Source organism: Sphaeramia orbicularis, chromosome 12 (assembly GCF_902148855.1).
Source record: "Sphaeramia orbicularis chromosome 12, fSphaOr1.1, whole genome shotgun sequence".
Lineage (NCBI taxonomy): Eukaryota > Metazoa > Chordata > Actinopteri > Kurtiformes > Apogonidae > Sphaeramia > Sphaeramia orbicularis.
In genome coordinates, this window is record NC_043968.1 from 24,807,984 (window position 1) to 24,835,590 (window position 27,607).

Below are 27,607 nucleotides of genomic sequence, written 5' to 3' on the forward strand. Positions count from 1 at the left end.
TCGGCTTAACTTACATTGAAACGACATAAAAAATATTAATGCGATGAAATCAATGTTGTCGCTACTTTTTCACATATTAAAGACAAATCACCAGTAATGCCCCCTCATTCACTGTTCATTATATTACAAAATTGTTTTGATAAATATGAAAAAATACAAAAACTTAACAGTGACATCATGTATTCAAACAGATTTAAAGGGTTTGATTTCTGAAAAATGATGAAACTTTTGGTAATTTTGAACAGAGCTGAATAAGTTTGAGACATTTATGAAAAAAAACCCTGAAAAAGTAATGGCAGTTTTTTGCGCAGGTACATTTTTTGTCTTGATGGTTCCAGAGGGCAGTAAATTAGGGGGATCCACATGGGGTAAAATTATTCTATAAAACTGAAGTAAAGTCATTAATGATTTAATGTTTTCAGTTCCAGTATTGTAGCCAGTAATGGTGGTGCTTTTCATTCCTACATACTGTTATTTATATTAATGTTTCTTATCTTAGTCCAAGATAACAGACCAAAATACATATCTAATTTGGATGTTATGTTAATAATATAAATCTACAAAACAAAGTCAGTTTCTTGCAACAAATGTAGTTTAAAAAGTACAACATTTTCTAAAATATAGTAAAAATATAAAGTTATAAAGTACAAGTAAAAAAGCCATTCAAAAACAAATCCAAAATACAGGGATCTGCACTGTTTCAGACAATTGAAAGAAAAATAAAATCCATATAAATCAAGCAGGGACAGTTTCATGTTTACAGATTTATTTTATCTCAAGCTTTTTAAAATTTTTTTTAAATTTTTTTTTTTTTTAACTCATTCTCACTCACACACTTTAAAACCTTGCAGACACCAAAGGCTCATGCGTGCTGATGAAAAATAGTAAAGATAGCAGAGGTACCAACAAAAATGAGAAGACTGTGTGTACACTCTAGTGTCTGAATTACCAGACAGGGGTGCAGCTCTGGAGCATCATGCTATAAATGCACCAGGAGAGGTGGGCTGGACTGTTCAAAGAGTCTGTGGGGTGAAAGATGAGGCGGTTATGTGGCAGCGGACTGTACACAGTAGTGGTAGCAGGGACGGGGGTCAGGCAGTCACTTGGCGGTCTAACTCTTTCGTAAACTGACATCTGCACTGTTCAGCAGCGGTGACAGTGACGTGCTCTCTGACGCATCATCTCTCTTCAGGACCAGGAACGCCTCTCGACTGATTCCGAGCAGCTCTCGGAGGCCGCCGTTCTCCAGCTTAGACAGAATACAAGAACGAATGCAAATAAATATAATGACCTTTGACTCACAGGTTGGTTTGAATGCAATGGCAAAGGATATCTTTTTTTTTACCTCTAATTGTTTGATCCTTTCCTCATCCTCACATATCCGCTCTTCATCCACCTCTATTGCCTTCCTCATTACAGAGGCCATCTCGTTGATCTTGTCTATGTGTGCTTGCATTTCCTGCAAAAAAGTGGAGAAAACTAATACATAAGACAAAGTTTGGTCAACCATTTAACATTAAATAACATGCTTCAGGGGCTGTTTATTTGTTTATTGCTTATACAATTTCTTTTTAAAGGGGTCATATTTTACTAAAACCACTTTTGTTAGTTTTTGGTTCATTTATTTGTGTATTTGGATCCTAATAGTTCATAAACTTTGAATTTGAACCCTCCAGGTGCTGCAAAGCTATCTTTATATTCACTCTGGCACAAATCGAGTGGATTTCTACAACCCATTTTAATTCCTGCTTAATTTGTTACGTTTTATAACTAGTTACATCACAACATTTGCACATATAAGGTCAAGACTTCCGACGAACATTTCTCCAACTACAACATAATTGTTTGTCAGCAGCAGTGGTTGTAGTCCTTACTGAAAATATGTCCAAACTTCCATTACCTAAAATGTTCAGTTGTTGGTTGTATTAACAAACTCAAGTGGCTGAACGGGTCAGACCAGCACAGCCAACAACCTGGAGGGGGTGGGGTCATTTACATTTAAAGGGCCAATGCTCAAAATGACCTTTCTGGTGTCATTATTCAGAAACAGGGTTGAAGATGGACCTGTGGAGTTGAATTATTGAAGAATTCAGGCCCAAGCATAGCATTTCCAGTTTATGTAGACCACAGGGAAATGTTTTAAAATGCATTATTCCATTTAAAAAAGCCAAATATCACTCCTTTAAGTGTACTATCACTATTAGGAAAAAAAAAGAAAGAACTGATTCACTGACCGTCGTGTGCTGCTCTTTCAGCTGGGTCACAATGGCAGGGTCATCTCTCTTGCTCGCCATGAGAAGCCTGAACACCTGCTCCCTATATTTGGTCATGATAAGCTCTAACGCAGACTGGTGCTCCTCCAATGACGTCCGTAGCTCTGCAGAAAGAGTCAACGCAGCTTGGTTATTATTTTCTCTGTGGAAAATAATAAATGGTCACTAGTGCCTGTCATGGGGGTGACACCAGTAGTAAAGTATGCTGTAAAGCTGGAGAAGGAGTTCTGTCAAACTTGATTGGCTCACAGGACTCCAGAAGCAGCTGACAGTTACAGAGAGGCTGGAGTAGCGACTCAGGAAGGGGAACCAGTGCCTTACAAACACTTCTTCAGTTCCACAGTTGAAGTAGACCTTGGCTGACATGTTTTTATTGCATGGAAGTCAGGGACTGTACAGCTGGAATGGCAGACCACAGTGGTGTTTCCCCTTTTTAAGAAGGAAGAACTCAGGGTGTGTTCCAATTACAGAGGATCATACTCCTTGGCCTCCCTGGGTAGGTCTATGTCAGGGTACTGGAAGCAAGACTACAACCAATATTCATACCATAGATTCAGGAGGAACAGTACAGATTTTGTAATCATAATGGAACAATAGAACAGCTGTTCACCCAGGGAGTTTGTCAATCCAGTCGACATGTATTTTATGAACTCTGACAGGGGCATTCAACCGTGTCCCTTAAGGTATCCTCTGGGGGGTGCTTTGAGAGTATGGGGTTCATGTCCCACTGCTATGGACTATTCAGTCCTTATATGCCATGTGCCATAGCTTACTTCACACTGCTGGTAGTTAGTCATACTCTGCGAGGGCTGCCCTTTGTCACATAGTCTGTTTATAAGCTTTATGGGCAGAATTTCTGGGTACAGAGGAGCTGTGGAGCCTGTCCAATTTGGTGGTCTCAGGATTGCATCTCTGCTTTTTACATGAGATGTCATCTCTATGGTTGCATCAAATCATGACCTACAGCTCACACTGGACCGATTTGTATTTGATGATGAAGGAGCTAGCATGAAAATTATCACCTCCCAGCCTGAGTCATGGTTCTCAGCTGGAATAGGGTGAATTGTCCCCTCGAGGTTGGGGATAAGTTACTGCCCCAAGTGGTCGAGTCAAGTATCTTGGGATCTTGTTCACAAGTGAATGAAGAATCAAGTGGGAGATTGACAGGGAGGTCGAAGCAGCATTAGGAGATGCAGTACCGATCTGTTGTGCTGAAGAGTGAGCAAATCTGAAATGCAAAACTCTCTGTTCATGAGTCCATGTAATTTTCTTCTCTCACCTAGAGACATGAATTGTGGGTAGAGACTGAAACAACAAGATCACAGAGATAACCAATATAAATTTGTTTCCTCTGCTGTGTGACTGGTCTCTCCCTTCAAGGTAGATTGAGGACCTCAGTCATCTGGGACAAGCTCAAAGTACAGTTAAAAAAATTATTAGACCACCCTTGTTTTCTTCAATTTCTTGTTCATTTGAATGCCTGGTACAACTAAAGGCACATTTGTTTGGACAAATGTAAAGTTAACAACAAAAATAGGGGGGCAAGAGGGGCAAATTGAGCTGGTTCAAGCATCTGGTCAGGATGCCTCCTTTGATTTGGGAGGGGACTATGGGGCAGAACAATGGCCCTTTGGAGGGATAATGTCTCTTGGCTGACCTAGGAACACCTCAGAGTCTCCTTGGAGGAGCTGAAAGAGGTTTTTCTGCTTAGGTTTCTGCCCCCATGACATAGACCCAAATATGAGGTAGAAAAGGGATGGAGGGATGGATGGATGGATGGATGAAAAATTGTCAATATTCAACTTCATGTCATTAAATAGTAAAAAAAAAAAAAAAAAAAAGGATTCCAAAGATATTTTTTTAAATTCTACACATGGAAGCTATGCGTGACAATCCATACCTTTGTTTTCCTGCTGAAGCTCTCTTATCTGACGGTTTTCCTGTTGGATTCCCAAGACCAGACTAGAACGAGGTCGATGCCGTGCAACCTGGTTCAAAGCATCTATCTCTTCCTGATACTGCCAAAATAATCAATATCAGAAAACATCTTTGATATATTTGAACTGGTCACTGTTTACTTTTTAAAAAATGTAATATTTAAGTAAAAGTGTGCAAAATCTTTCAGTTCCATTCAAAGTAGAAGATGTACAGACACAGAAAAAATTATTAGACCACTCTTGTTTTCTTCAATTTCTTGTTCATTTTAATGCCTGGTACAACTAAAGGTACATTTGTTTGGACAAATATAGTGATAACAACAAACGTAACCCATAAGAGTTTAATTTAAAAGCTGATATCAAGCCATTTTCTATGTTTTCTTGATCATAACTAAAATTACTTCAGTTTGTCCATCAATAGCTATGGCATTGTACTGACAAAAACAGCGCTTTTAGACATTCCATGTTTTCTTTTCTGTCTGTTTTAGTCACATGATACACACAGGAGTTAGTACTTGATTGCATAACCATTGTTTTTGATGACTTTTGATGGTCTAATAATTTTTTCCACAACTGTATGTTTTGTCTCTACTTATGAATTGGTAATAGCATCATGTGACACCATACCTGTTTCATGGCCTCCACTCGCTTGTTGAGGGATGTTGTCTGCTCAATTAACATCTCAGCAGCATTGTCATGGTTACGAAGCCTTTCCACTAATGATTTGGCATCAGCCAGGACTTTCTCTAGGGAACAGTTCATGCCTAGAGAAAAATAAGCCATTATTAACAACTATCAACAACTACAAAAACTGAGTGTCAACAGTATTTAAATTTTGATAGAAATCAAAACAATTGTTGTTACTTCGTAATACGCTATCTTCAATTTCATCAGATATCTTTACCTGTCACTGTACCACCTGTCTACACATCCCAAATAAATTCTGCTGATGATTGAATCAAGGTCTTTCTTTGTAATGTCTTGTGACAGGAAAATGACCACAAGTATGACTAACCAACGGGGTACATGATTCGGTCAGTCTTCCTTGACCTACTGATATGTACTTTGTATTTTATTCGAGCTGTTATCTTGAGTAATAAACTGTGTCATATGAACTAGCACCATTTTATCCGAGAAAAGAAGCTCCCTGCCTCTTCATATGGAGATGGTGTTGAGTTAGTGTCACTAACGTGAATATAATTGTCAAAATCCTCTCATTGACATATAAAATAAAATGAAAAATTCAACAAAATAAAAAATTAATGAGTACACTCAATAAAACCTTATGTTAATCCTGTCTGTCCTACTCGATGACAGCTGCTGTGTCAGCTAATCGCTCAAGCTTACACTGCATTAGTGAATGAGATACTCTAAAATATCGATACCAAGTATTTGACTATATATATTTATAGCACATTGCATGAAATAGTACGATACATTACATACAAAGTTAATTGTTTATTGAGGCAAGGAAAATCAATAGGCTATATCAAAACAAACATATGGACGCGCTAACTTACAGTACCTCATCAAACTTAGCTGTCATGAAGTTCTATTTACAGTTCACGGATCAAACGTATTAGACTACTACTCAACTAGCTTTTAAAATCACCTTTGCCATTAACGTTCACATAAATGAAGACAGCCGTACCTGGTGAATTCAGTGTGCAAGACATTGGAAAATAGTTAGCTAGTCTGTTACTTCCTGTTGATGTTTGGTAGCTAATATTAGCTACAGGCTAACATTAGTTCCCATCAATAAAAGACAACGGGCGGCTCCGGTGTTGTTGCATTTGCCAAATGTTGTGGCCAAACACGATCTAATTGACTGAAACGCTCTGGCTGGTTACTGTAACTCTCTCCAGAGATGACTAACATATAATGCTAACCTGCACTACAATGCAATATGCCTCCTCAAGCTTTCCAAACATCGTCCCATCGCACGAGACTTTACCTTATCTGGGAAATGTCGCGAGATAGTGCGAGCATTGGTGCGTTTTAGAAAACATGGCGGACAGGCTAACACAACTGCAAGACGCCGTCAATTCGGTAATTTTAAGTGTTAGGGGATATTCTGGTAACCAGCGACGAGAAGAGGGAATGATTAAAACGATTTTCTTAAGCTATCTGTCAAATGTACCATTAGCTTATTTGTTTGTGTTGCTTACTTTGTCCATGAATAGCCAGGGGTTCAGGGCCTTTATCACGAAATAAACAAATCTTGTTGACTTTAGGCTACAATTAGCTATATTTATTTAGCCCGCACAGAGGACACGTTACAACTTTACAGTATTTTAGAGTTATAATGTACTATCTGGCTATTCCTTTGCGGTGAAAATGTTTAATTTGTTGTGTTTACAGCTTGCAGATCAATTTTGTAACGCCATCGGTGTTCTACAACAATGTGCACCTCCTGCCTCATTCAGTAACATCCAGACTGCCATCAATAAGGACCAGCCTGCAAATCCAACTGAAGGTACGTATGTTGATATAGGCATAAAATTCTATCCCATTCGGTTGATTCATGTTGTTATAGTCGATTTAACTAATGATTTATTACATTTAGTTAAATCAGTGAAGTGTAGTCAAATGTAGCTCACAAATAGCATACATAATATGATGTTTACCTGCATCCATCCTTATTTTTCCCCTTGTAGATTTCTTCAGACTTCTGTTTATTTTTCTTCAATTTACCCGCATTGCTGTTTTCTCCTTACATTGCCACAATTCCTACCCATCCATTTCTACATCCCTCTCCATAAGATTTTTCTACTTTCTATCTTAGTAATTTCCTTGTGTTTAACTTGTTACAACTTTCCAATACTACCCATTTGCTGTGGACATACTGTACAAGATGGTAAACATGTTTATCATTTGTTTAGAATATGCCCAGCTCTTTGCTGCCCTGATAGCCAGAACAGCCAAAGATGTGGATGTCCTAATCGACTCTCTGCCCAGTGAGGAGTCCACTGCTGCCGTACAGGTCAGCACACACAAGAATCAACATTCTCAAGTGGATTTTCCCCATATGTCACATAGAACATTCAAACACATTTCTTTAACAGGTACACAGCAATTATAGTGTACAGACCTCACGTCAAGGAATTGAGAGCCTGTTATTCCTAGCTTTTAGTCAGTAGAGGGAGCCTTATGAACACTTATGGACAGCCACTTCCTACAGTGACTGCTTACAGCTCATAAAGATAAAGCGCTGCTGGTAAAATTAACTCAACACATGGCTTTAGCCTGTTTTCAGCTTTGACATGTCAACATTTACATATTTGACATATTTTGTTATCAGAGGAAAGTTCAGGCTTTATAGGCTGTGTTGATTTATTTTTTTGGTAGTAATGGACTATTTCAGTTCAGACACAGATTCTTCTAGGTAATTTGAGTAACAGATGTTAAATTAATGTAATGACACTTTCTCATTAGATGTATACTTTTGATACACTACCGAAAGGTTTTTACAATCCATAATCCACACAATCCAAAGCATGTCACTGTAGATATGGCTATATAATCATAACAGAGAGCTATGTTTTTCCTCTGACTATATTTAAAGTAGTTAACTTTTTGCTCTTTGGGTTCCTTAGGGCAGATGTTCCAAAAGTTTTAAGGCCCAAGAGATACATTGGTGTCTTCCTGTGACCAAATGTATTTTGGTCACTACTTGTGAAAAAAACAAACAAACAAACAAACAACAAAAACTCAACAAGCTGTACATTTGAACTTTATATGACATTTTATCATAACTGTAGCCTACAAAATGTATTTGCCATACAGATAATCTACTGGTATATGGCACTTGGCAGATGTTCATTTCAAACTATTCATATATCGCATCAATTGCATTTTACTCTGTCAAATGGTGACCCATGAAAAACAACCTTAAGTTTTGGAAAGGCTGCATTCTGTTGTTACGATTTTCCAGTGCACGTAAGTAGATGACTGTTGTCTTTTATGTTGTATTACTATTCTCAGTTTAATTTTGCACTAAAAAGTGGACTTTCAGATATTTTGTTTTATTTAAAAGGTGAAAGACAGTAGAAATGGGTCACCTCTCAGCTTTTTGCTATTATCACTAGAACATTAGAGAGGATTTTGAATCACATGCCCTCCAGTCATTAATATAAACCTGAAGGACAAGAGCCCTGCTCATTTTTAAGGCTTGGTTTACAGGTTATTGTTATATGAACAGAGGAAAATAATCTCAAATCTCATATCAGTTATTTGACAAACTATCTTTGTATGCTGTGTCTTCCCATCAGGCGGCCAGTTTACGGCAGCTGGAAGAGGAGAACCACGAAGCAGCAGCTCGTCTGGAGGAGGTAGTTTACCGTGGAGATATGTTACTGGAGAAGATCCAGAGCGCCCTGGCTGACATTGCCCAGTCTCAGCTCCGCACTCGCAATGGAGCACCCAGCCAGCCTTCACCAGCTGAGTCCTGACATCACTGGACAATTCTTCATTTCGTTCTCATACTGACTCTTTTTGGCAACTGTCAGCTTCCAGCAGCAAGACTTAAAACTGTCAAATACGTACCAAACATGTTTAGGGCTTTTTGCTGTTTACTGGTTTATCCTTATACATAAGCCGGATATGAAGTTAAACATGCAGAAAACATGTTTGTGAGCCAAAAAAAAAGATTCATAACATGTACACAAAAACAGTTACAGAATCCTGTTTTCTTAGCTCAGAAAGATTTACAACCAGTCAAATGTGCTGAATTAAAAGCCCACTGAATAATACTACAGGAAGACCTCTTTGCATGCACCTTGCCATACTTTTTTCAAAAGATATTTTTCATGATCCGGAAAGCCAAGATTATTGTATATTTTTTTGTCTGACAGTGAATGATCACACTGTCAGGGTTTGTATGTTTTATGTAAATATGCTGAAGAGATGTGGTGATGAAGATATTTATGAATGAGTGACATTTTTGTCTCTGTCTTTCTTCACTTGAAAACTTTATAACACCTTTCAGACTGTACTACTATAAACCACACACCCAGATCCACATCTGGTGACACTCTTTTTAAAAAAATAAAGTTGGAATTAAAATTTGGTGGTTTAATTCTTATATGTTTTGTTCTGTTTCTTATATTGTTTTTCTAATTACAATTGTCTTTATGTACAGTCAACTGCAATTTGAAAAGAATAAGAAATTCTTTATTTAAAAACCTTAAAATGCAGCATCTGATGACTTTGAGCAAAACTAATCAGGATGTTTGTTTCAAAATCTTATGAATAGCGTATGGTTTTGTTGATGCAAGAATGTAACTTGAAATGACTTCATTTTCAGTATGATCACACTTCTGCTTTCCACAGGGAACAATGATGTGAGTCTGTGGTCTTAACATGTTATTTTTGCAAGAAATGAGGTATGGTTCTACTGTGTTTGATCACAGGATTTCACAAACACGAACAGCCTGAGAACAAAGTTACAGAGGTGTTGAAGAGTGCTGCTGATGGCTCAGATTTGAGGAATTCGATTTTGTGTTTCTGAAAAAAAAAAGGCTTTGCAAAATGCCTAAACTCAGGTTTCTAAACAAGGAAGTTTATGAAACAGTTATGCTTAAGTGATGACCTTTTTATTTAGGTGGGGGTCATAATTTTGTAGAGTATAACTTACCCATTCTATAAATACATTTGTTTTTGTTTTTTTTAACCAAACTTAAGCAATTATCACATGTTGGTGTGGTTCCTTTTAGCTATTTAGCAACCTATGAACCAAGAGAAGGCTCTACAATGAATGTGAACATGTCAAATAACTCCTGAATTGTACACTGACCAGTGCTGTATGTCCATGTGGTCCTTAAATTGAGATATATCTGCTGATACAGTCTACGTTCATGCTGACGAAAATACTTATTGTGAAATTGCAACACATGCAAATGTGACATAGTCCTTTTCTTTCTTCCTCTTTTTGTTTTAATATTTTTTTCTTTACATAGAGCAACAAACTCGGTGACAAATGGTTCTTTGGACCATTTTAATCCATTGTTTTGAGTTATATGGCCGCAGTGTTTGTTTGCTTGTCATTACAAATGAAATAACAACCTAGACATGACAGGGTTTAGAGTTTAGACTCTTGTATGAGTTATTAATTCAATATATGCTATTTGTAGAGAATACACCCCAAGGCTCTAACATATTCTTCAACAGAAATATTGAATAGAAGTCGTAATCCTTCTGTTTTGGGAGCAAAACTGGAAAACCATTTGTTGTTTATTGTTTGTTTTTTTTTTAACCCATAAAGACCCAGAGCTATTTTTGTGGCAGTCCCCAAATGATTTTTTTTTACTCTAGTTTTAACTTTTCTTAAGTGATTTATCACCATTTGCTCTAATATTATGCTCAGTATTTTACATTAAGTGAAAATCAGGCATTTTCCTACATTTAATTTACTGATCACGATTGATGTCCACAAAAACTCAAATTAAAATGGAGGGTTATATCAAAAACACAAAAAATGGAGGAAAAAGTGACTTTTTCAGTGAAATCTCCTTAACTGAACATAAACCCAGTGTGTCCATCCACTGTCATTGATCCAACTCCCTGGGTCTTACTGGTGAATCAATGTTGTAGAACAGGGGTGTCAAACTCAGATCCTCAAGGGCCGGTATCCTGCATGTTTTAGATGTTTCCCTCTTCCAACACACCTGATTCAAATGATAAGCCTATCATCCAACTCTGCAGAAGCCTGATAACGACCGTCAGGTGTGCTGGAAGAGGGAAACATCTAAAACATGCAGGATACCGGCCCTCGAGGACCAGAGTTTGACACCTGTGTTGTAGAAGATGACAGTGTTTCCACGGTAACTATGGAGCCTCTGAAGGTCCAAATGGGTCATATCTGATGACCATGAAAAGATGACAAAATGTGTTTTACACAATTATTTACATGGATTGATAGGATTAGTGGATCAACAGGTATTAAATGTTTTGTATTGGTAAATGATATTGGTCACCAGTGTATGTTTGGGTCTTTATGGGTTTAACAATTCTTTTTACAATTTATCGGTTTTGTGTTGTAGAGGTGCTTTTTGTGATTTTGTATCTTGTCCAGCTGTGTTCTGCATCATATAGTTTGGTATATATTCATATTTCGAATCATCTTATATATTTTCAGTACATTAAACTACTCTATTGTCGATGAGCAACATCAGTAAAACTTAACAAACATTATTAACAAGTACCGCTTCTCAGTTTTTGGGGTTAGGGGGATGCCATTCTCTTGATAGCTGATGTTTCTTTTATGACAAATAAATTATAAACAAACTTTTATATATCACATGATCAACCTGAAAAGGAAATCATGTTGAGCAGAAGATCAAATTTGGAAATCACTATCTAACCACTTTTTTTTTTTTACACTGGAATCATTAAGTTTTTGGTTAAAAGGTGTGTTTGTGGTTGTGTGTAGTGGTCTGAGACCATTTCAGACTAAACTTTTTGACGCCTAGGCTGCAGGCCAGAGGGTTTATAGCCCAAATCTAAATTTAGGTGCTGTGTCACAGCTCAGTGGGCCCCACTGATGTGAGAAATATAAAAACAGCCTTGTCTGCTGGACACCACACCCAGACGTGTTAGAGGGGCACACCCACCTCTGTAGTTGACATCATGGCTCTGACAGTAAAAGCCATGAGGCTGTCCAAATAAGGAGATTTATGGCAGAGAAACCTTACGAACTGTATGGGCTTTTCTACAGCATTTTGGTCAGTGTAAATGTTCCAGCTACATTATCTGCACATAAGAAGTAATAATTTAATTTCTTGCAATAAATTTTCATCCCATAGACCTTTGGCACTTGGACATAAACCTACGAGGAAATGAATTTCAGATAAGGCAGGGCCTTTCCCGCACTAAATCAAACTACTCAGTTATCAATACCTAAATAAAGAATCTTCTGTAAAAATCTAATCTAATAAATGTAGAACAAATAGAATGATATGAACACTTCAGTATGTATTTTAAAAGGTTTTAATATTTATATAAACTGTCACATCAAACATAATGTTGTACCACATCATCTTACATTTGCAGACGGTATCCTCTGTGGCAGACACTTATGTTCATATTATCTCATTATATTTTATGGTGCACCAATTTACCATATCTTCATATTACTTGAAATCAATCACATACAGATCCATGGTGTATAATATTTGATAGCAGTTTTGTTTAAAGTTTCATTTAAATTGGATTTTTATAGTTATTTTTCCGTAAATTATTCGCAAAGCTTTTTAATATGACCTTATTTTGACCTCCTGCAGTTCTTCTGTTTTAGTAGAATGGAACTGCTGTTTTCACAGGAGTAATAATTTAACCAAAAAATTAAGCTTCACAGTAGTTTTAGCTTTTAGTTTATAACGGGTTTGTCTCACCTGTAACCACTATAATTTGATTCAGATTGTAAAGACTGTAGCTACATTTCATTCTCTTGTCATACTAGTTAAAATGAACCTGTGCTCTGGAGCGTAAACATTAGATAGATTCGATTGGCTGATGCGCTTGTCATTCTAGTTTATTTGACACACATGATTGGCTACTGAACACCACCTGGTCCTTGCCTTTAACTGTGATTGGTTTGTGCTAATGTCAATCAAACGTTACGCCATTGCGTGCTGAAGCGTCAGATCAGACCGATGGTCCCAGGAAGCAACGCTGCTCATATCATTTTTAGCGATAAAGACAGGGCAAACGGTAAATTTCGAGGTTAGAGGAGCAACTTAATACTGTAAAAATATTTGTAAATAATCCCGGCGTATCTGGGTTTCAACCACAGCGGACTTTTGTAATGATATTGCATTAATATGAGCGATGTTTACTGTGCAGTGTGATAGGGTGCTGTAAAGGTAGCCTCCAACTGCCTAAATATTGGGCAGAAAAAAAACGCAAAAAATACAATATTCTTTTTTTTCACCTGGTCGTGGGCTGGCGCCGAGCCAATAATCGACTCTGGAGCAGGACACGGAGGTAGGTAGAAAGTAATTCCTACAAATTAGTCTTTATATTGTCGGTTTTTTATTATTTATTGCTGTCATGGAACCTGTTATAGGCTACACAGACAGGAATTAATGTTAGCAAGCGCATGAATATTAACACCAGTGAGTCACCAACCTCATATTATTATAATATTATCTAATGTTAGCCATTTATATAGTGACAGGGTGACACTAAATGCGTGTTCAGGTTGAGAAACATCGGCATTAGCGAACATTTACCAGAATAAAAAAAACAAAACAAACTAATATGAATTATCATATCAGAGTCAGATGTAATGACAAAAACATGTAAATAATTCACTCATGTTTTATGTTTAACTTATATGCTGTTCACTTTATTGCAACACATCCTGTTAAGACTCTTGTAAACATTTAAGTTTTAATATTTGATATAGAAGAATAATAAATACTGTATAATACACATAAATTTCTGTATAAAACACTAAAATGTGCCCTAGAACTGTTAGTTTTTAATATGTACATAGTGGTAGCTTACATACAATATAAAACTCATATAAAAATTACCATAATTTAATAAATGTGAGTGTTTTACCGTTACAAAATATTTGTGTAGTTTGAAATCAGAGCTATCTTTTGTTATTTTTGTTACAAGTTTGTTGGTTGTGTGTCTGTGTGTGCGCTGTTCCCTGTTTGGCATCATGACTGAGTCCTTTCATTCAGGACGGAAAGGGTTTCCTGTCCAGCCACTTACAGTATGTAAAGGGTGGAGTGTGTCTGAGTGCGTATTTCCATTGAAACTGAAGAATTTTACACCAAACTGAGAAATACACCATCTGGAGAAAAGTTATAATACAAATACTACATGTTACTTTTAGTAGATGCATTCCCTTGCCCTACATCTGTCTTAAAGAGTCCAACTCACTACTCACTATCTGTCAGATAATGATTTTTACTGAGCAGATACAGTTACTACTTTCTTGTTATGTTGTTGTTGGATATGAGGTATCTATACATACAGATAAACTCAGACTGATTGACGTCGCAGTCAGCAGTTTTAGAAAAATACTTTGTCCTAAAGGTTAAAAATCTTCACAGACCAGATGAGGAGACAGACTTCCTCACTGTGTGCTATAAATGTATCTGCTCTTATTATAAACGTCATTCATTCTTGTTATATCCCATACTGATTTACAGTTATGACCCAGGGCCCCTATTTTAGACCTCATGCTTCAGTCTTGAAATAGTTAATCTACTTTCCTTATAAGAGCCTGAGTGGTGTAGTCTTGTTTGTTTAATGATGGGGTGGATCTGCTTAAGACCAAGCTGTAGTGAGTTCTTGTGATACCTCTGTTAGTTTGAGTAAAGGATGGTGTTTACAGACAACATGACCTATTACAGTATTATGTCATTTTATATCAGGGTAATAGGCATACTGGTACATCGTGATACAGAAATGATTCACTATTTTTGATTCAGAGATTGTATAAAATATCCATACCTCACTTCACTTCTAATTGCAACCCTCGTACAAACAGATCTCACAAAAGACAGGACTTCAGTTAAAAATAAATTAAAACAAACGTAGGGATAGCTCCTGCAGTGGAACCAGTACTAGTGTCTGTAAGGAAAAGACTCATTTCTACCGTTGCATCATACCTGTCACTCCAGTACTAGTTCTTGTTTTTTTTTCATGGTGTTCTGTGCCACATTGCCTCTCCTCCATGTTTGTTTGTGTTGCTTTCAGTCACATTTCCTGCCTGTGTCCACACCATGTGGGAGAATGTACTGCACTAAAATGACAACAAATATTACAATACAGAGTATGATGCAACGTGGTATAAAAATATAGCATAGTAGGGCAGCCCGATATTGGAAAAAACTGACACTGAGATTTTTTTTAACCCTGCAAAATATACTGTGATATGAAAAAATACTCAGGAGGATATAATAGCTGTGTGGTGCCGACGTAAATGGTCAAACAAATTAGTTGTGTTTCCTCTTGTTGTGGCAACAGGTGCAAGGCACTGTCAACACAGAACACGTGTTTCAGTATCATCCTTCTTGTAGCTGAAATAATTCCAGATAACTGACACTGCTTTTCCTTTTGGTACCAAGTCTTCGTTTTTGGTGATTTTTCTCTTGTTCATTGCTCATTTTTCTATGTTGTTACCAACAAATCACTCCAAACTGATTAAGAACGATTGTGATTGGTGGATCGCTGTGTGCAGTGTATGTCAGGTACCCAGGTTGACATTGCAGGACCTGCGATGTGACTAGTGGGCACATGTACATTGCAATGCCAATGCTTAAACGATATATTGTGCAGCGCTATAGCATAGTATGAAATGATCTGTCATTTTTCTGATATGTATGTCATAACTTTTTCATATCACATAACTCTAATTTACTTTAGCTGCTTTTTCATCAAAGCAGTGTTACCCACTATGGTAAAAGGAACTCGTGAATAGGTTTTGTGAAGTGATTATCTCAATATTTTTGTTGTAAAACTAGGCAATATGTCCAAAATATTCACTTTTTTCCCCCAATGTTGTGGATGATTTCAGATTTTAATGGATTCATTTCTTGCTACATGAACAGAAGATAAAACATGATTCAAAAATACACTTTCTTTACTAAACCTTTGTGCTATTTCTGATGGGAGAAACACATTCAGAATTAATACAAAACAAGAAGCAAACAGGCTGTATTTGGAATTTTTGTTCAGTAAGAGTAGGTGCCAAAGGAATAATCTTTGATTTTTGCAATTTAGGCTTTTTTTTTTTTTTACAATTTCCAGAAAGCAAAGCCTCACCTAATAAATTAAATTAATTCCATAGCTTACTTAGCCCTATTTTAAAGTCAGTCAGAGTAAATGCATCTTTGTGACACAGTTGCTGTATTTCAGAGCTGGACTCTATACAGTTCCCCTGACCATCCACCTGAACTGACCAATGATAACATTCAGTTTTCATGAAGTCAGTGTTTTAGTACTTGAGAGAGCTGGCTCCTTCGATACATCAAGGTTCCTCTTACAAATGCATTGAAAGCCCTTTTCAGCTCTGATACAGACACTGATTCTCAAGTACTGGTCGAATGCAAATTGCAGCCAAATAAATACATGTATATACTGAAGTACTTTTAAAACAATAGCAGCAGCTGTAGCAGCATGAAATATCTCCAAAGGCCCTAAGAGAAGATTTATTTTGTAAGGGCTTATTTTGTAGAGCACACAAGTAATTTAACATGTCACATATATTACTTATTTGTCATTAATAGAATTTTAAAATTGGGATATCATTGTTTTCTGTGTGATTCTTTAGTATTTATTTAGACTGATGGAGTGATGTAGTACACATAGAATAACATAGAACTGAAATGAATAGATTGGCTCGTCAAACACTAATGTCTGTCCAGCTGTTTGTGTCAGTATCAGATGGAAGTTAGTCTCTATAGTGTTTATTTTTGTTAAATCCTAATCCACATGCCTAAATAATGCAAAACAAAATCAAGACTATAGTTCGAGGCTCATCGGTAGCTCAACACCCCTGTTTACCCAGGTCCCTGTTTCCCTCCCAGCAGAAGCTTCCCAAACGGAGCACTTTCCAGCAGTGGTCCAGTGATGTTTCTCAGAAATCAGGAAGTTTCTTGTTGTTCTGGGATTGTTGGAGTTGAGAAGGGAAACTGACTGGTGGCTAGACGAAACATGGGTCCTATCTCTGGTCTGCAGCACTGTTTTTATCTGTGTGAGCTAATTAAGGACATTCATACCTTTCTCATGGCGTAGTCCTGTAATGGTCTGGTGATGTGCACATCCACCCTCTTCCTCCTACTACACAGTATACACATAATAATAGTCTTTTTGTCTTGAATAAAGTAGAGGATCAACGACACCTCCGTTCCAAGCTCTGACATTTCCCTGGATTTTTAATTATATTATAATTGTTTTTTTTGTTTGTTTGTTTGTTTTTTGGATCTTTTCTCTGTTTTCATCAGTGTAGGGACTGGGATCACAATAGTGTTTTTGTTGTGTATATTTGAGGAAAGAACTAAAGTGCTTCTCAAATGAAATGTATCACTTGCAAATAATGAGGTTTTCATGAAAACACCATCCTGTGCCTCCTTCAGTCATTTCTGGCTTTTTCCTCCTTTTCTTGCTTGTGATCCTTTGGCCTGAAAGAATTTTGTTTTGGCAGATACTGTCTATGATATTCTCTGCAGATACTGAGCAGGAATGGATACTGAAAGAAGGCACTGATACGTTCCTGCAGTAAAACCTTTCAAACCATGAGCCATGTGCAGCACATGATTCCCTGTCCCTGCTGTAGGGTCACAAGAATATTTTTGTATCAGGGATCAGATTCATGGACCTCCTGTAAGTCTGCAGCCCTCAATGAAATGTAAAAATGGACAGCTCTTCATCTGGGATGTTTTGTGTCAGAGTCAGCCTGTCATTACCTGAAACCACAGGCACAGCACATATCTGGAAGTTTTATTCTCTCGTTTACAAGATTTTCCACCAGAAATTCACAGTACTGACAGTTTTATTTTACAGTAAAATACAAAACTTACTTGTTTTTTTTTATTTGCAATTTCTAGATTTAGGTGATATGGCCTAAATATGATATAAATATTACATCTCTTTTTTTTATTTACAGTTTTAATCATGTAATCTGGCTACATTAACTGTCAATAAAACATGATTCAATAATATTCTTTCTTTACCAAAACCGTATAAATATATGACTGGAGAAACACTATACATTTAATATATTACAAGAAGAAAATGGTTATTTCCTATTTATGTAATATTAGATGTCCAGACGTTTTTGTCTGAATATCAACCTCAAACATCTAGTACACAACTGTGAATAATCTAGTATTATTTCAGTACACAGCTTCATGAATTGATAAACCTATTATCTTTATTACTGTTAAGTTTTTAAACCGTTATTCATTAAAGCTTTGAAAAACTAGTTACTCGTGGCATCATGATAAAGAAAGAAGCGGTAACTAAAATAGCATCAATTAGGATCAAAGAGAACTCTATACACTACTATAATTCTCTGTTTTTTTTAAGGATTCATTGAAGTATCCAAGGAAGAGCTAGTTGAAATGTGCTATCACTTAAAAATAATTGGCACTCCATCAGTGTGCAGAGTCTTGATTTTTAATACAGCTGATGTTGTTACTGCAGACATCATGCCTTTCTGTGTGAGTTGATGTGACGTCAGTGATGCTTCATGTATTTATCTCTCATTACTGACTCCTCCTGGTTTACTTGGACACCTTGATGCCACAGATTTGTCTATGTCTTCAGTTGCAAATGTAAAAGAAATAGTCAAAGATTCAGTGTCAACACAAGAAAATGAGAAAAAAGAAGAAAATTTGTTGAGGACTAAACCCTCTGTTTTCTTACAGGATAGTATGGCCATGACGGGAGGGACTGCAGCTGCCCTTCCCATGAGCAACCACACCCGAGAGAGGGTGACTGTGGCCAAGCTGACACTAGAAAATTTCTACAGCACTCTGCTCACCCAGCATGAGGAGCGAGAGACGAGGTAAAACTACCTGAGCAGCTCACAGATCCAATCTTTCACATACCCGATCATAATCTTTAAAAACCACCTGCCTGATCCTTGTCTACTTGGATGTATGTAGAAACACATCGATCTGTGATAGACAGGCCTGTAGGCTCATGTGAAAAAGTTTACATCCATAGTTTATAGTAGCTGGATTATTTACTTTATGTTAATCTAACCGTTGTCTAAAGTGTCCGGTTTCACTCCAAACAAAAAGGAAACAATGCAGAGTGGTTTCTTCTAAAGTGTGAACACAACAAAAGCCATCTTATAATGGACCTGTTGGTTCTCACATTACCTGAGACTTGATCTCTAGTCCAGGTAACACAGTCTTTTGTAATATGCAGTTACTCACTGTTTACACCCCAGCGTAAACTGGTAGGGGATTCAGTTTCAACATGTGAGACATTTCAGGACATCTAATCCTTGTACATTTAACGTTCATGTTATTTTTACCTTGTGAAAGCGCCGTGTTTTTATTGTTTGCATTTTTTATTCATACCTAGGCAAAAGAAGCTGGAGAAGGCCATGGAAGAGGAGGGTTTGCCAGATGAGGAGGTAAAGAATGCTTCTCACAATATCACAGAAGAGGTTTTTGTTCTGTTTTGAGTGATTTCTTCCTTAAGATTTCACACAGAGGCTTTCTGTTTGTTTTTTTGCAGAAAGTAATGCGCCGCTCCCAGCATGCTCGTAAAGAGACTGAGTTTTTGAGGCTGAAGAGGACACGGCTGGGTTTGGATGACTTTGAGTCCCTTAAAGTCATCGGACGAGGTGCTTTTGGAGAGGTCTGTTAAAAAAACAAGAATCAGAAACATAGCTGACTTATAATAAAGTACTAGAAATATTGCAAGTGGTCTCATAAGCCACTTTTACACAAGAGATCCTGGAAAAAAGGTGAAATGATGATCCCACCTTTTTTCCACCATTGACCGATTTCCACAGCCAAGCCAAAGGAGTAACAGAGGTGAGACAGGCTGGACTTTTACACAGAGGACCTATCAAAGGAGCGGTTATGCAGCGCAGTGTATAGTCTTGGAAATACCCCAAACTTCACTTCTTAACTAACGTCTCCAGTCTTTCACCGTTCCACAAATGTTAGTATGGTTAGAGTCCTCTGCCCAAAGTGATAACAGCTGGCGAATCTCGGCGTCTCCCCAGTTTGACAACTTTCTGGTCGCGTTGATATGTTTGTTTACTGTACACGGCCCACGCTCATTTTTAAATCCCCCTGGTGCAGGGGTCGCACACGCAATACGTCATCAAAACATCACACCTTGGTTGCGGAACGAGAGGTGTTCCTTTTACATAGCGTTCCAGAATCATGATCCCACCTTTATCACAGCTCTGTTACTACCTCCAGAGCCGTTACAGAGCCGCGATAAAGGTGGGACCAAATGATCCACCATTTCATTTACACAGATGTCGTTCCGGAATAAAGGTGAAATATTCCTGGAACAGAAGTGCTGTGTAAAAGGGGCTTATGATAAAAAGATGTGGCTTCAGTGGTCCATGTCTTGACCATGATACCTTTTCTACAAACTCACCACAGTTTTACCACAGCAGTAGTTTCATTTCCTACCCATTTTACTTTTGGTGGTTATTCAGAAATTACAGATACATTCGATGTTGTCTCCTCTCATAGGTGCGTTTGGTTCAGAAAAAAGACACAGGACACATTTATGCCATGAAGATTTTAAGAAAAGCAGACATGCTGGAGAAGGAACAGGTAAAGGATATATATTATCTGTGCAATTAAATGTGTTTTATAAATCACCTGTACATTTTTCACCCATATCTATACAAACTGTAAAAGCATCTGCTGCAGTCACAGTATCATATGATGTCCATGCAGGTCGCTCATATCCGGGCAGAGAGAGATATTCTGGTGGAGGCGGATGGTGCATGGGTGGTCAAGATGTTTTACAGCTTTCAGGACAAACGGAACCTCTACCTCATCATGGAGTTCCTGCCTGGAGGTTTGCGCTGACACCAGAATAGACTGTTATCACATTATACTAGTCTTTGTTAGCGCTTGTATTCTTGTGCTGCTTTTAGGTAACACAAGTTGAACAAAAAAAAAAATCATAGCTCCTGTGCAAAGATATATTCAGCTGTAATGTTTCAAGTTACTTTCTTCTTCCTCAGACCTCTAGAAAAAACATGTGCAGAGAAGCCATCGTAAATACCCAAAATCCCTTTGTGTTACATCACATGATCAGTCATCTTACAAAAAATAGAAAGAAAATGGCATTAGGGAAAAAGAAGAATCATTAAGGAAGCAAAAGTAATTATTAAGGAAGCAAAAGTAATGTGTTATGTTGTATAAACGAGGGGTGGGATTTAATACATTTTCTTCCCACTCCTTTTTGAGCAATACTTATTGAATTTATTTTATTACTAGTGTACATGGTAATTGCTATATTGTCTTGATCACCTCTATTAATGTATTTGCTCTGTTATTAGTTCTTTGTACACATAAAAGTTTTGTTTTTTCTTCTGCTCGAAACAAAATATACGAATGAATGAAATGAAATGAGACAACTTTATAAAAACAAAGACTTTGTGTATAGTATTACAAATGCATTCGTAAGTGCAAAATGTACACTGTGTACTCTACGTAAAAACAGAATTCATGTAAAAAAGGTAGGAGTAAGTGGAAAATCAGGTTACATAAATAATGAATAGTAAATGTTATGAGGGACACAAAGAGATTACTCTATTTTAGGTCTATACCAAGTCTTAGTGGTGTAAAGTCTAAGTCTAAAGTGTATTTGTTCTATTTGGACAAAGAATTAATATTTCTCCTCAATGTTAAAAACACATTAAAGTTTTTAAGTGCATCCTGAAGGCCTTATGGAACCAGAATTAAAATGATTGTTGCCTTTTGCTTGGATAAAATTGAATACCAAAAATCATGTAAATGTATCTCCAGAAAACATGCTGTGTATAAAGTTATAGTAAAATTCATAGTGTTAAAAAAAAAAAAAAATGTTATATTAAGGTCCTCATTCAGGTCTGTGGATCTAAAGTGCTCAGTGTGTGGATCTCAACAATCAACAGTTCTCATATAAAGTTCATCCGTTACTGTTTAGTAGAAAATTGATGATCCTTTGAGGTAACACAAACAAAAATAGTTTTACGGGGCTGCAACATATTCTGAACATGTTTATTCTTTTATCATACAGTGGTTTCATCTCTGTAAAGCTCAGTGAAAGATTCTGAGGGTGAACAGGATCTGACACAAAATGCATTTCTGTTATTGCTGTGTTGTTGTATACAGCCATTCTTATATATTCTGACCTCTGATCTCGTTGCTAGGCGACATGATGACCCTGCTCATGAAGAAGGACACTCTATCTGAGGAAGCCACCCAGTTCTACATCGCAGAGACAGTCTTGGCGATCGACTCCATCCACCAGCTGGGCTTCATCCATAGAGACATCAAACCTGACAACCTGCTACTGGACTCCAGGGTGAGACCACATACACCCCCCCACCCCACCCCCCACCCCCACCCCACACACACACACACACACACACACACACACACACCACCACCACCACCACCACCACCACCCACCCACCCACCCACACACTGTTGTGTATTCTACATGTTGTCTTTCTCCAGATGTCTTCATAGATGATTCTTTACTCACAGGGACATGTGAAGCTGTCAGATTTTGGCCTGTGTACAGGACTGAAAAAGGCTCATCGCACAGAATTTTACAGAAACCTCACGCACAACCCGCCCAGTGACTTCTGTGAGTTATAAATCCAGGAAAAGTCTAGAGTTAATCGAGCCCATCCCAAAGGCCAAAGGGTGTTCATATTTAAGCCCTGTTTTCTCCCCTCTTCCCTCTCTGCAGCCTTTCAGAATATGAACTCCAAGAGGAAAGCAGAGACCTGGAAGAAGAACCGAAGGCAGCTGGTAAAACTTTAGACCTTTCACTCATTTTGTAACTCGGGTACAGAAACGTTCACTGTTGAAACTCACATAATATACACTACATTCATGTCAGACATTTCCATGATTTCATTTACCAGACTACACCATAAACTACTCAAATAATGTCTGATTCTTTTTATAAAGTGCATAACCAAGAGTAATAAGGAAAGAGAAGTAAACATATATACAGTTATTCATGGTTATAATACTTTTGCTTCTGTAAAAGTATCTTTGGCAGTACATATGCAGGATGTCCTGCCATCTGGTGGTGTAGAACTGTCACAACTAAAGAAAAAAATAGGAAGATTTCATATCCACAACTAGAAGCACTCGGAGAGCGCAGACCTCCGCCAAGGCTGATCAGTGCCCCCCCCCCCCCCCGTGGGCCCCCCCACCCGTGATCACCACCAAAATTTAATCATTTCTTCCTTATCCCATTTCCAACAAACCCTGAAAATTTCATCAAAATCTGTCCATAACTTTTTGAGTTATGTTGCACACTAACGGACAGACAAACAAACAGACAGACAGACAGACAAACCCTAGCAAAAACATAACCTCCTTGGCGGAGGTAAAAATTCCAGGATTATAAATTAAACAAAATGACGAAAAAAGAACACTTTTACCACTTTTTTGTGTTTTTGTTTTTTTATAGTTTTTTGAGTTAAACCATACAGGTGTAGTTTTTCACACCAGGTTTTTACTATTTCCTTGGTTTTCATTAATGATAATATCCTTGGCTCGGTATAAACTCTTGGCTCTATATAAATTTTGTGATTGAGTTCTTTCATAAATCTTTCACTTCACTATACTTTCTGTGTGACATTCAGGCTTATTCCACTGTGGGAACTCCGGACTACATTGCTCCAGAGGTCTTCATGCAGACTGGATACAACAAGCTGTGTGACTGGTGGTCTCTGGGGGTCATCATGTATGAAATGCTCATTGGTAAGCACTCATGTCTGTATGCAAGACAGAAACAAACGTGAATAATGATATTAATCTGGACGGATTGGGAAACATCATACTAAAATAAATGAAAGCATGAAAAAAGCAATTATATTAGAAAGAGCACTGATTCAGTGTTCTGTATATTTGCTATTGTTCATTTGTTCAATTTGTGTTGCGTCTGTACAGGTTACCCACCGTTCTGCTCAGAGACGCCACAGGAGACGTACAGGAAGGTGATGAACTGGAAGGAAACCCTGGTCTTTCCTCCTGAAGTCCCCATCTCAGAGAGGGCCAAAGATTTAATATTAAGGTATGTTGGATTTACCTGTGTGTATGTGTGTGTGAATAAGGTAAATCAATGAAGTAAACATGCTTACAGGCTCTGCAGTACTCACAACATCAGTGTGTTGTGTGTTTTAGGTACTGCACCGATGCTGAGAACAGGATCGGAGCTGTGAGCGTGGACGAAATCAAAAGTCACCAGTTCTTTGAGTCTGTCGACTGGGAGCATATCAGGTAACGGAAGAACTCTGTCCAAACTGTTTATAGCAAAACCAGCCTGAATGAAAAATGACTCAATTAACATTCCGCTTCTAAGGAAAGGCAGTGTTTTGTATCCCTGTAACTAGCCTTTTATTTATTATATTAATGTTTAATATATTTATTTAACCAGGAAAATCCTATTGGGATCAAGAACCTCTTTTACAAGGGAGTCCTGGCCAAGATAGGCAGCAGCAAATATAAAACACATTTACAAGATTACACCGTTAAAACACAAATAACAGACAGATTTAACAATACATAAATAAGTAATCACAACATTTACAAGCAGATTAAGAAAAACAAGTGCAAGTTGTGGAGTCAGCCTCAAGAACTGTGTTTGGATTTAAAATCACTCTATGAAATGAACTCCGTTAGTTTACAGTCTTTGTGCGGCTGATTCCCTGCATAAGGTGCAGAGTAAACAAAAGCCCTTCTACCCAGTTTGTACGGGCATATGGAACAGAAAGCAAAAAAAGATCAAGAGAGAATAAGTATCAGAATTTCTCTGTCTAATTAATGTACAAATGTATAAAGGCAGGAGGCCAGTATTACCTTGTATATAAACATGTACCAGTGGCTGGTCCTTCTGGTGGCCAGAGCAGGCCATCCTACCTGAGAGTAGAACTCACAGTGGTGTGTCGACACTTTACCACTAGAAATCCCATGACTCCCTCTGTCTGCCTCCACAGAGAGCGGCCGGCAGCCATCTCCATTGAAATCAAGAGTATCGACGACACTTCCAACTTTGACGACTTCCCAGAGTCAGACATCCTCCAGCCAGGTTTGTCTTACACGATAATCTTTCAATCAGTTACAATTAAAATGAGAAACACACATCATCAGGGAGAAGAAATAGTGGGAGATAAACTGTAAACCATCAGTCATCATCAGTAAAAGTATTTACAGATTATAAATAGGTTAAGTACTGAGCCATTAAGGTCACATTTTAACATTTCTAGTAGCTTTTGCAGTCATTGCTGATGTACAGTTGCTGAAAAAAACCCCTAAAACTACTGTTTTAGATGACTTTTGATGGTCTAATAATTTTTTTTGTGACTGTATGTCATGATATTATCCACTTCAACTGCATATGTCCTTGAGTATAAAGCAGAATAACAAACCCCTGCTTGTTTCTGTGTTCCTCGACAGCTAATGCAACAGAACCAGACTTCAAATCGAAGGACTGGGTGTTCCTCAACTACACGTACAAACGCTTCGAGGGCTTGACTCAGCGAGGAACCATCCCCACATACATGAAGGCAGGGAAGGCCTGACATGAGAAAATGTGGAGAAACAGACGTTTACGGACACAGGGTCGGGCCTTGGAGCCCCGCTGGTGCTGAAGGCTGCGGTGTCAGCCTCTCAGTCCAAATTCAACTATCATCACAAGTTATTTAGGTCTGCTCAGCCTCCGCAAGAACGCCAAGAGCTCGGAAATTAAGGAGCATTACCGCATTACCTCGGTTGTTTATAATGTACATGTGCCGTCTTTAGCCATAGCTCTCAGGCAGGCTCACTAACTAGAACACTAAATCAGCATATCTGCATGTTCAGTGGCATATCGCTTCTGGATTTTCACCGCCTGAAGGCAACAGTGTGAATGAGGCTTAAATACAAATCATCGCTTTGTCATTCTCACTTCCATAGTTGAACACTGGCAGTGAAATTAGGTCTGATGCACAGAGAACGTGTGAGACTAAAGAAGTGCTTGTTACTGTAGACAACAACAGGTACCCCTCACTTTGTTTGGTCATGGATTTAAAGGAAAGTTCCAGCATATTCCAGTTTTGGCTCACGTTACTCTGTATTAAAGAAGTTCTAAAGCTGATTTAGAGTTAGGTGTGAAAATCCATCTATAGAATCCTATTCAACAAAAGCACTCTGCTTTTGCTTATCTACAGGCTCAGCGAGGCTGTGGCTGCTTTATAAATAAAACACAAATATTTGTGGTGTAGGCCTGTCAGCAGACATCGGTGAAAGCTCAGTCGGCATCACTGATGATTAAGACGACAGCAGGAATGTGTAGGTCTGTTGTAATGCAGGGTTTTGTATGTACGGTAAATGCCACAGGTTGATGGTATCAGTTTGGTGTACAAGCTGTGACAGTGCATTTATGTCAAAACAAAAAAGACCATCTGGCTATGTTCAGACTGCAGGCAAATGTGGCCCAAATCCGATTTTTTTTTTTTTGCCCATATATGGCCTGTATCCGATCTGTTAAAGACCGTTTGAACAGCACAAATCTGACCCAGGCCACTTTCATATGTGGACCTAAATCTGATACCCATCTGATAATTTGCAATGCGACTTCAATCTAAACGGCTAGGTCGCATTTATCTGACCTTTATGTTATTGAAATGCAATAAATGTCACAATTCTGCATCCTAGGAGTGTTACCTCCATAAACACAGTGCATGCCACATATTACGTCAGGAACTCTTTTGCGCATGCGGGTTACTTCAGGGTCGCATTCAGTTTATACTCAAGTCGTATTTAATGTGTAATACGAACGAGCACACACACACAAAAAAAAAAAATCACATTTCACCAAACAATCTGAATTGTGCATTAAGACCCGGTGTCTGAACATAGCCTTCGATTGTTACGATCGCTAAAGGCTTCTAGCTGTTCTTTTTACTGTTTGGAAGAGGCGGACATTGACAAAGTTTAATTAATCTATAAAGACTCTAAAAAAAGATTAATAAATAGAAAACCCATTGCTGAAAATCCATACGACGAGCAGAAACTCAACTCATGCTGGAACCATCTTTTAACCATCGCAAATGTTGACACTGAGGTTTTGTGGGGCAACATTTCCTGACAAGTTGCCTCACTGCTATTTCTCTTCTCATTGAGAAACAACACAATGCCAAACCAAGTGTCCCATTAGACCTGTCGCTTTGTTCACATCAACGCAATAGCACTAGATCTCTCAACCGACTTTAATTCTGACCCACACAAGAGGCCAATGACTTACTTTTTAGAAGAACAAAGTATACAAAGTGCCTTTAAATAGCAGACACATACTTTAGCAGAGTAGAGATTAATCAGAAATCTTTAACTAAAATAAAGATAGAATTAGTGAAATGATTTGGAGTAAAGTTAGAGTTACTGAAAGAAAAGAGGTGTGTTTTTGTGACCTCGCTGGCTAAGGTGTTGAATCAAATGTAAAACTCTGAAGTGTCTGCAGAGTGATGAAATGTGGGAAGATAAAGTTGGTGATAAATTTTATAGGTTAGATATAAAACGAGCGGCTCATAAAAGCGTATTATTTCAAAGCAAATGTTGAACAAAGAGGCGTCTGTGCTGACAACAGTAAGGTACAACTGAAGCAGATAAGAGAAACAACACGTGCAGGTCAGGGTTGTGGAAAGTGACCTCATGTTCCCTTCACTGTGTGTATGGT

General features: G+C 37.9%; 3 protein-coding genes across 4 annotated transcripts; 2 read left to right on the forward strand and 1 right to left on the reverse strand.

Annotated features, from left to right (window-relative positions):
- Positions 1-801: 801 nt before the first annotated feature.
- On the reverse strand, positions 802-6,076 carry fgfr1op2 (FGFR1 oncogene partner 2). Of its 2 annotated transcripts, none has more exons than XM_030149528.1 (6): positions 5,862-6,076; positions 4,838-4,986; positions 4,174-4,291; positions 2,235-2,377; positions 1,346-1,459; positions 802-1,249 (listed from the first exon to the last, which is right to left on the reverse strand). In XM_030149528.1, the coding sequence occupies exons 1-6, from the start codon at positions 5,884-5,886 to the stop codon at positions 1,112-1,114; spliced, it is 687 nt and encodes a 228-aa protein (XP_030005388.1). In that variant the 5' UTR covers positions 5,887-6,076; the 3' UTR covers positions 802-1,111. The 2 variants fall into 2 exon arrangements, with proteins under 2 accessions (XP_030005388.1, XP_030005389.1); XM_030149529.1 differs by having other exon boundaries at positions 4,838-4,974; positions 5,862-6,071.
- Positions 6,077-6,152: 76 nt separating this feature from the next.
- Positions 6,153-9,272, forward strand: med21 (mediator complex subunit 21). The gene is made up of 4 exons (XM_030149530.1): positions 6,153-6,259; positions 6,572-6,686; positions 7,093-7,193; positions 8,482-9,272. Exons 1-4 carry the CDS (start codon positions 6,218-6,220, stop codon positions 8,659-8,661), a joined length of 438 nt encoding a protein of 145 aa, XP_030005390.1. The 5' UTR covers positions 6,153-6,217; the 3' UTR covers positions 8,662-9,272.
- A 3,574-nt stretch (positions 9,273-12,846) lies between these two features.
- On the forward strand, positions 12,847-26,616 carry LOC115429826 (serine/threonine-protein kinase 38-like). Its single transcript, XM_030149569.1, has 14 exons — positions 12,847-13,192; positions 18,601-18,740; positions 19,268-19,319; positions 19,424-19,546; positions 20,404-20,487; positions 20,614-20,737; positions 22,080-22,234; positions 22,420-22,522; positions 22,628-22,689; positions 23,538-23,655; positions 23,845-23,968; positions 24,079-24,174; positions 24,891-24,982; positions 25,351-26,616. The coding sequence occupies exons 2-14, from the start codon at positions 18,607-18,609 to the stop codon at positions 25,473-25,475; spliced, it is 1,392 nt and encodes a 463-aa protein (XP_030005429.1). The 5' UTR covers positions 12,847-13,192; positions 18,601-18,606; the 3' UTR covers positions 25,476-26,616.
- The last annotated feature ends 991 nt before the right edge of the window (positions 26,617-27,607 follow it).

Bases quoted from the DNA above. Each gene is read 5' to 3' on its own strand.
- fgfr1op2 (XM_030149528.1), bottom strand. From the start codon at position 5,886: ATGTCTTGCACACTGAATTCACCAG. The intron at 4,987-5,861 runs GTACGGCTGTCT...TAATAATGGCTT, and splicing joins TTGCACACTGAATTCACCAG to ATTTTTCTCTAGGCATGAAC. The intron at 4,292-4,837 runs GTATGGTGTCAC...TTATTTTGGCAG, and splicing joins GAGTGGAGGCCATGAAACAG to TATCAGGAAGAGATAGATGC.
- med21 (XM_030149530.1), top strand. From the start codon at position 6,218: ATGGCGGACAGGCTAACACAACTGCAAGACGCCGTCAATTCG. The intron at 6,260-6,571 runs GTAATTTTAAGT...TTGTGTTTACAG, and splicing joins TGCAAGACGCCGTCAATTCG to CTTGCAGATCAATTTTGTAA. The intron at 7,194-8,481 runs GTCAGCACACAC...TCTTCCCATCAG, and splicing joins AGTCCACTGCTGCCGTACAG to GCGGCCAGTTTACGGCAGCT.
- LOC115429826 (XM_030149569.1), top strand. From the start codon at position 18,607: ATGGCCATGACGGGAGGGACTGCAGCTGCCCTTCCCATGAGCAACCAC. The intron at 18,741-19,267 runs GTAAAACTACCT...ATTCATACCTAG, and splicing joins CATGAGGAGCGAGAGACGAG to GCAAAAGAAGCTGGAGAAGG. The intron at 24,175-24,890 runs GTAACGGAAGAA...CTGCCTCCACAG, and splicing joins GTCGACTGGGAGCATATCAG to AGAGCGGCCGGCAGCCATCT.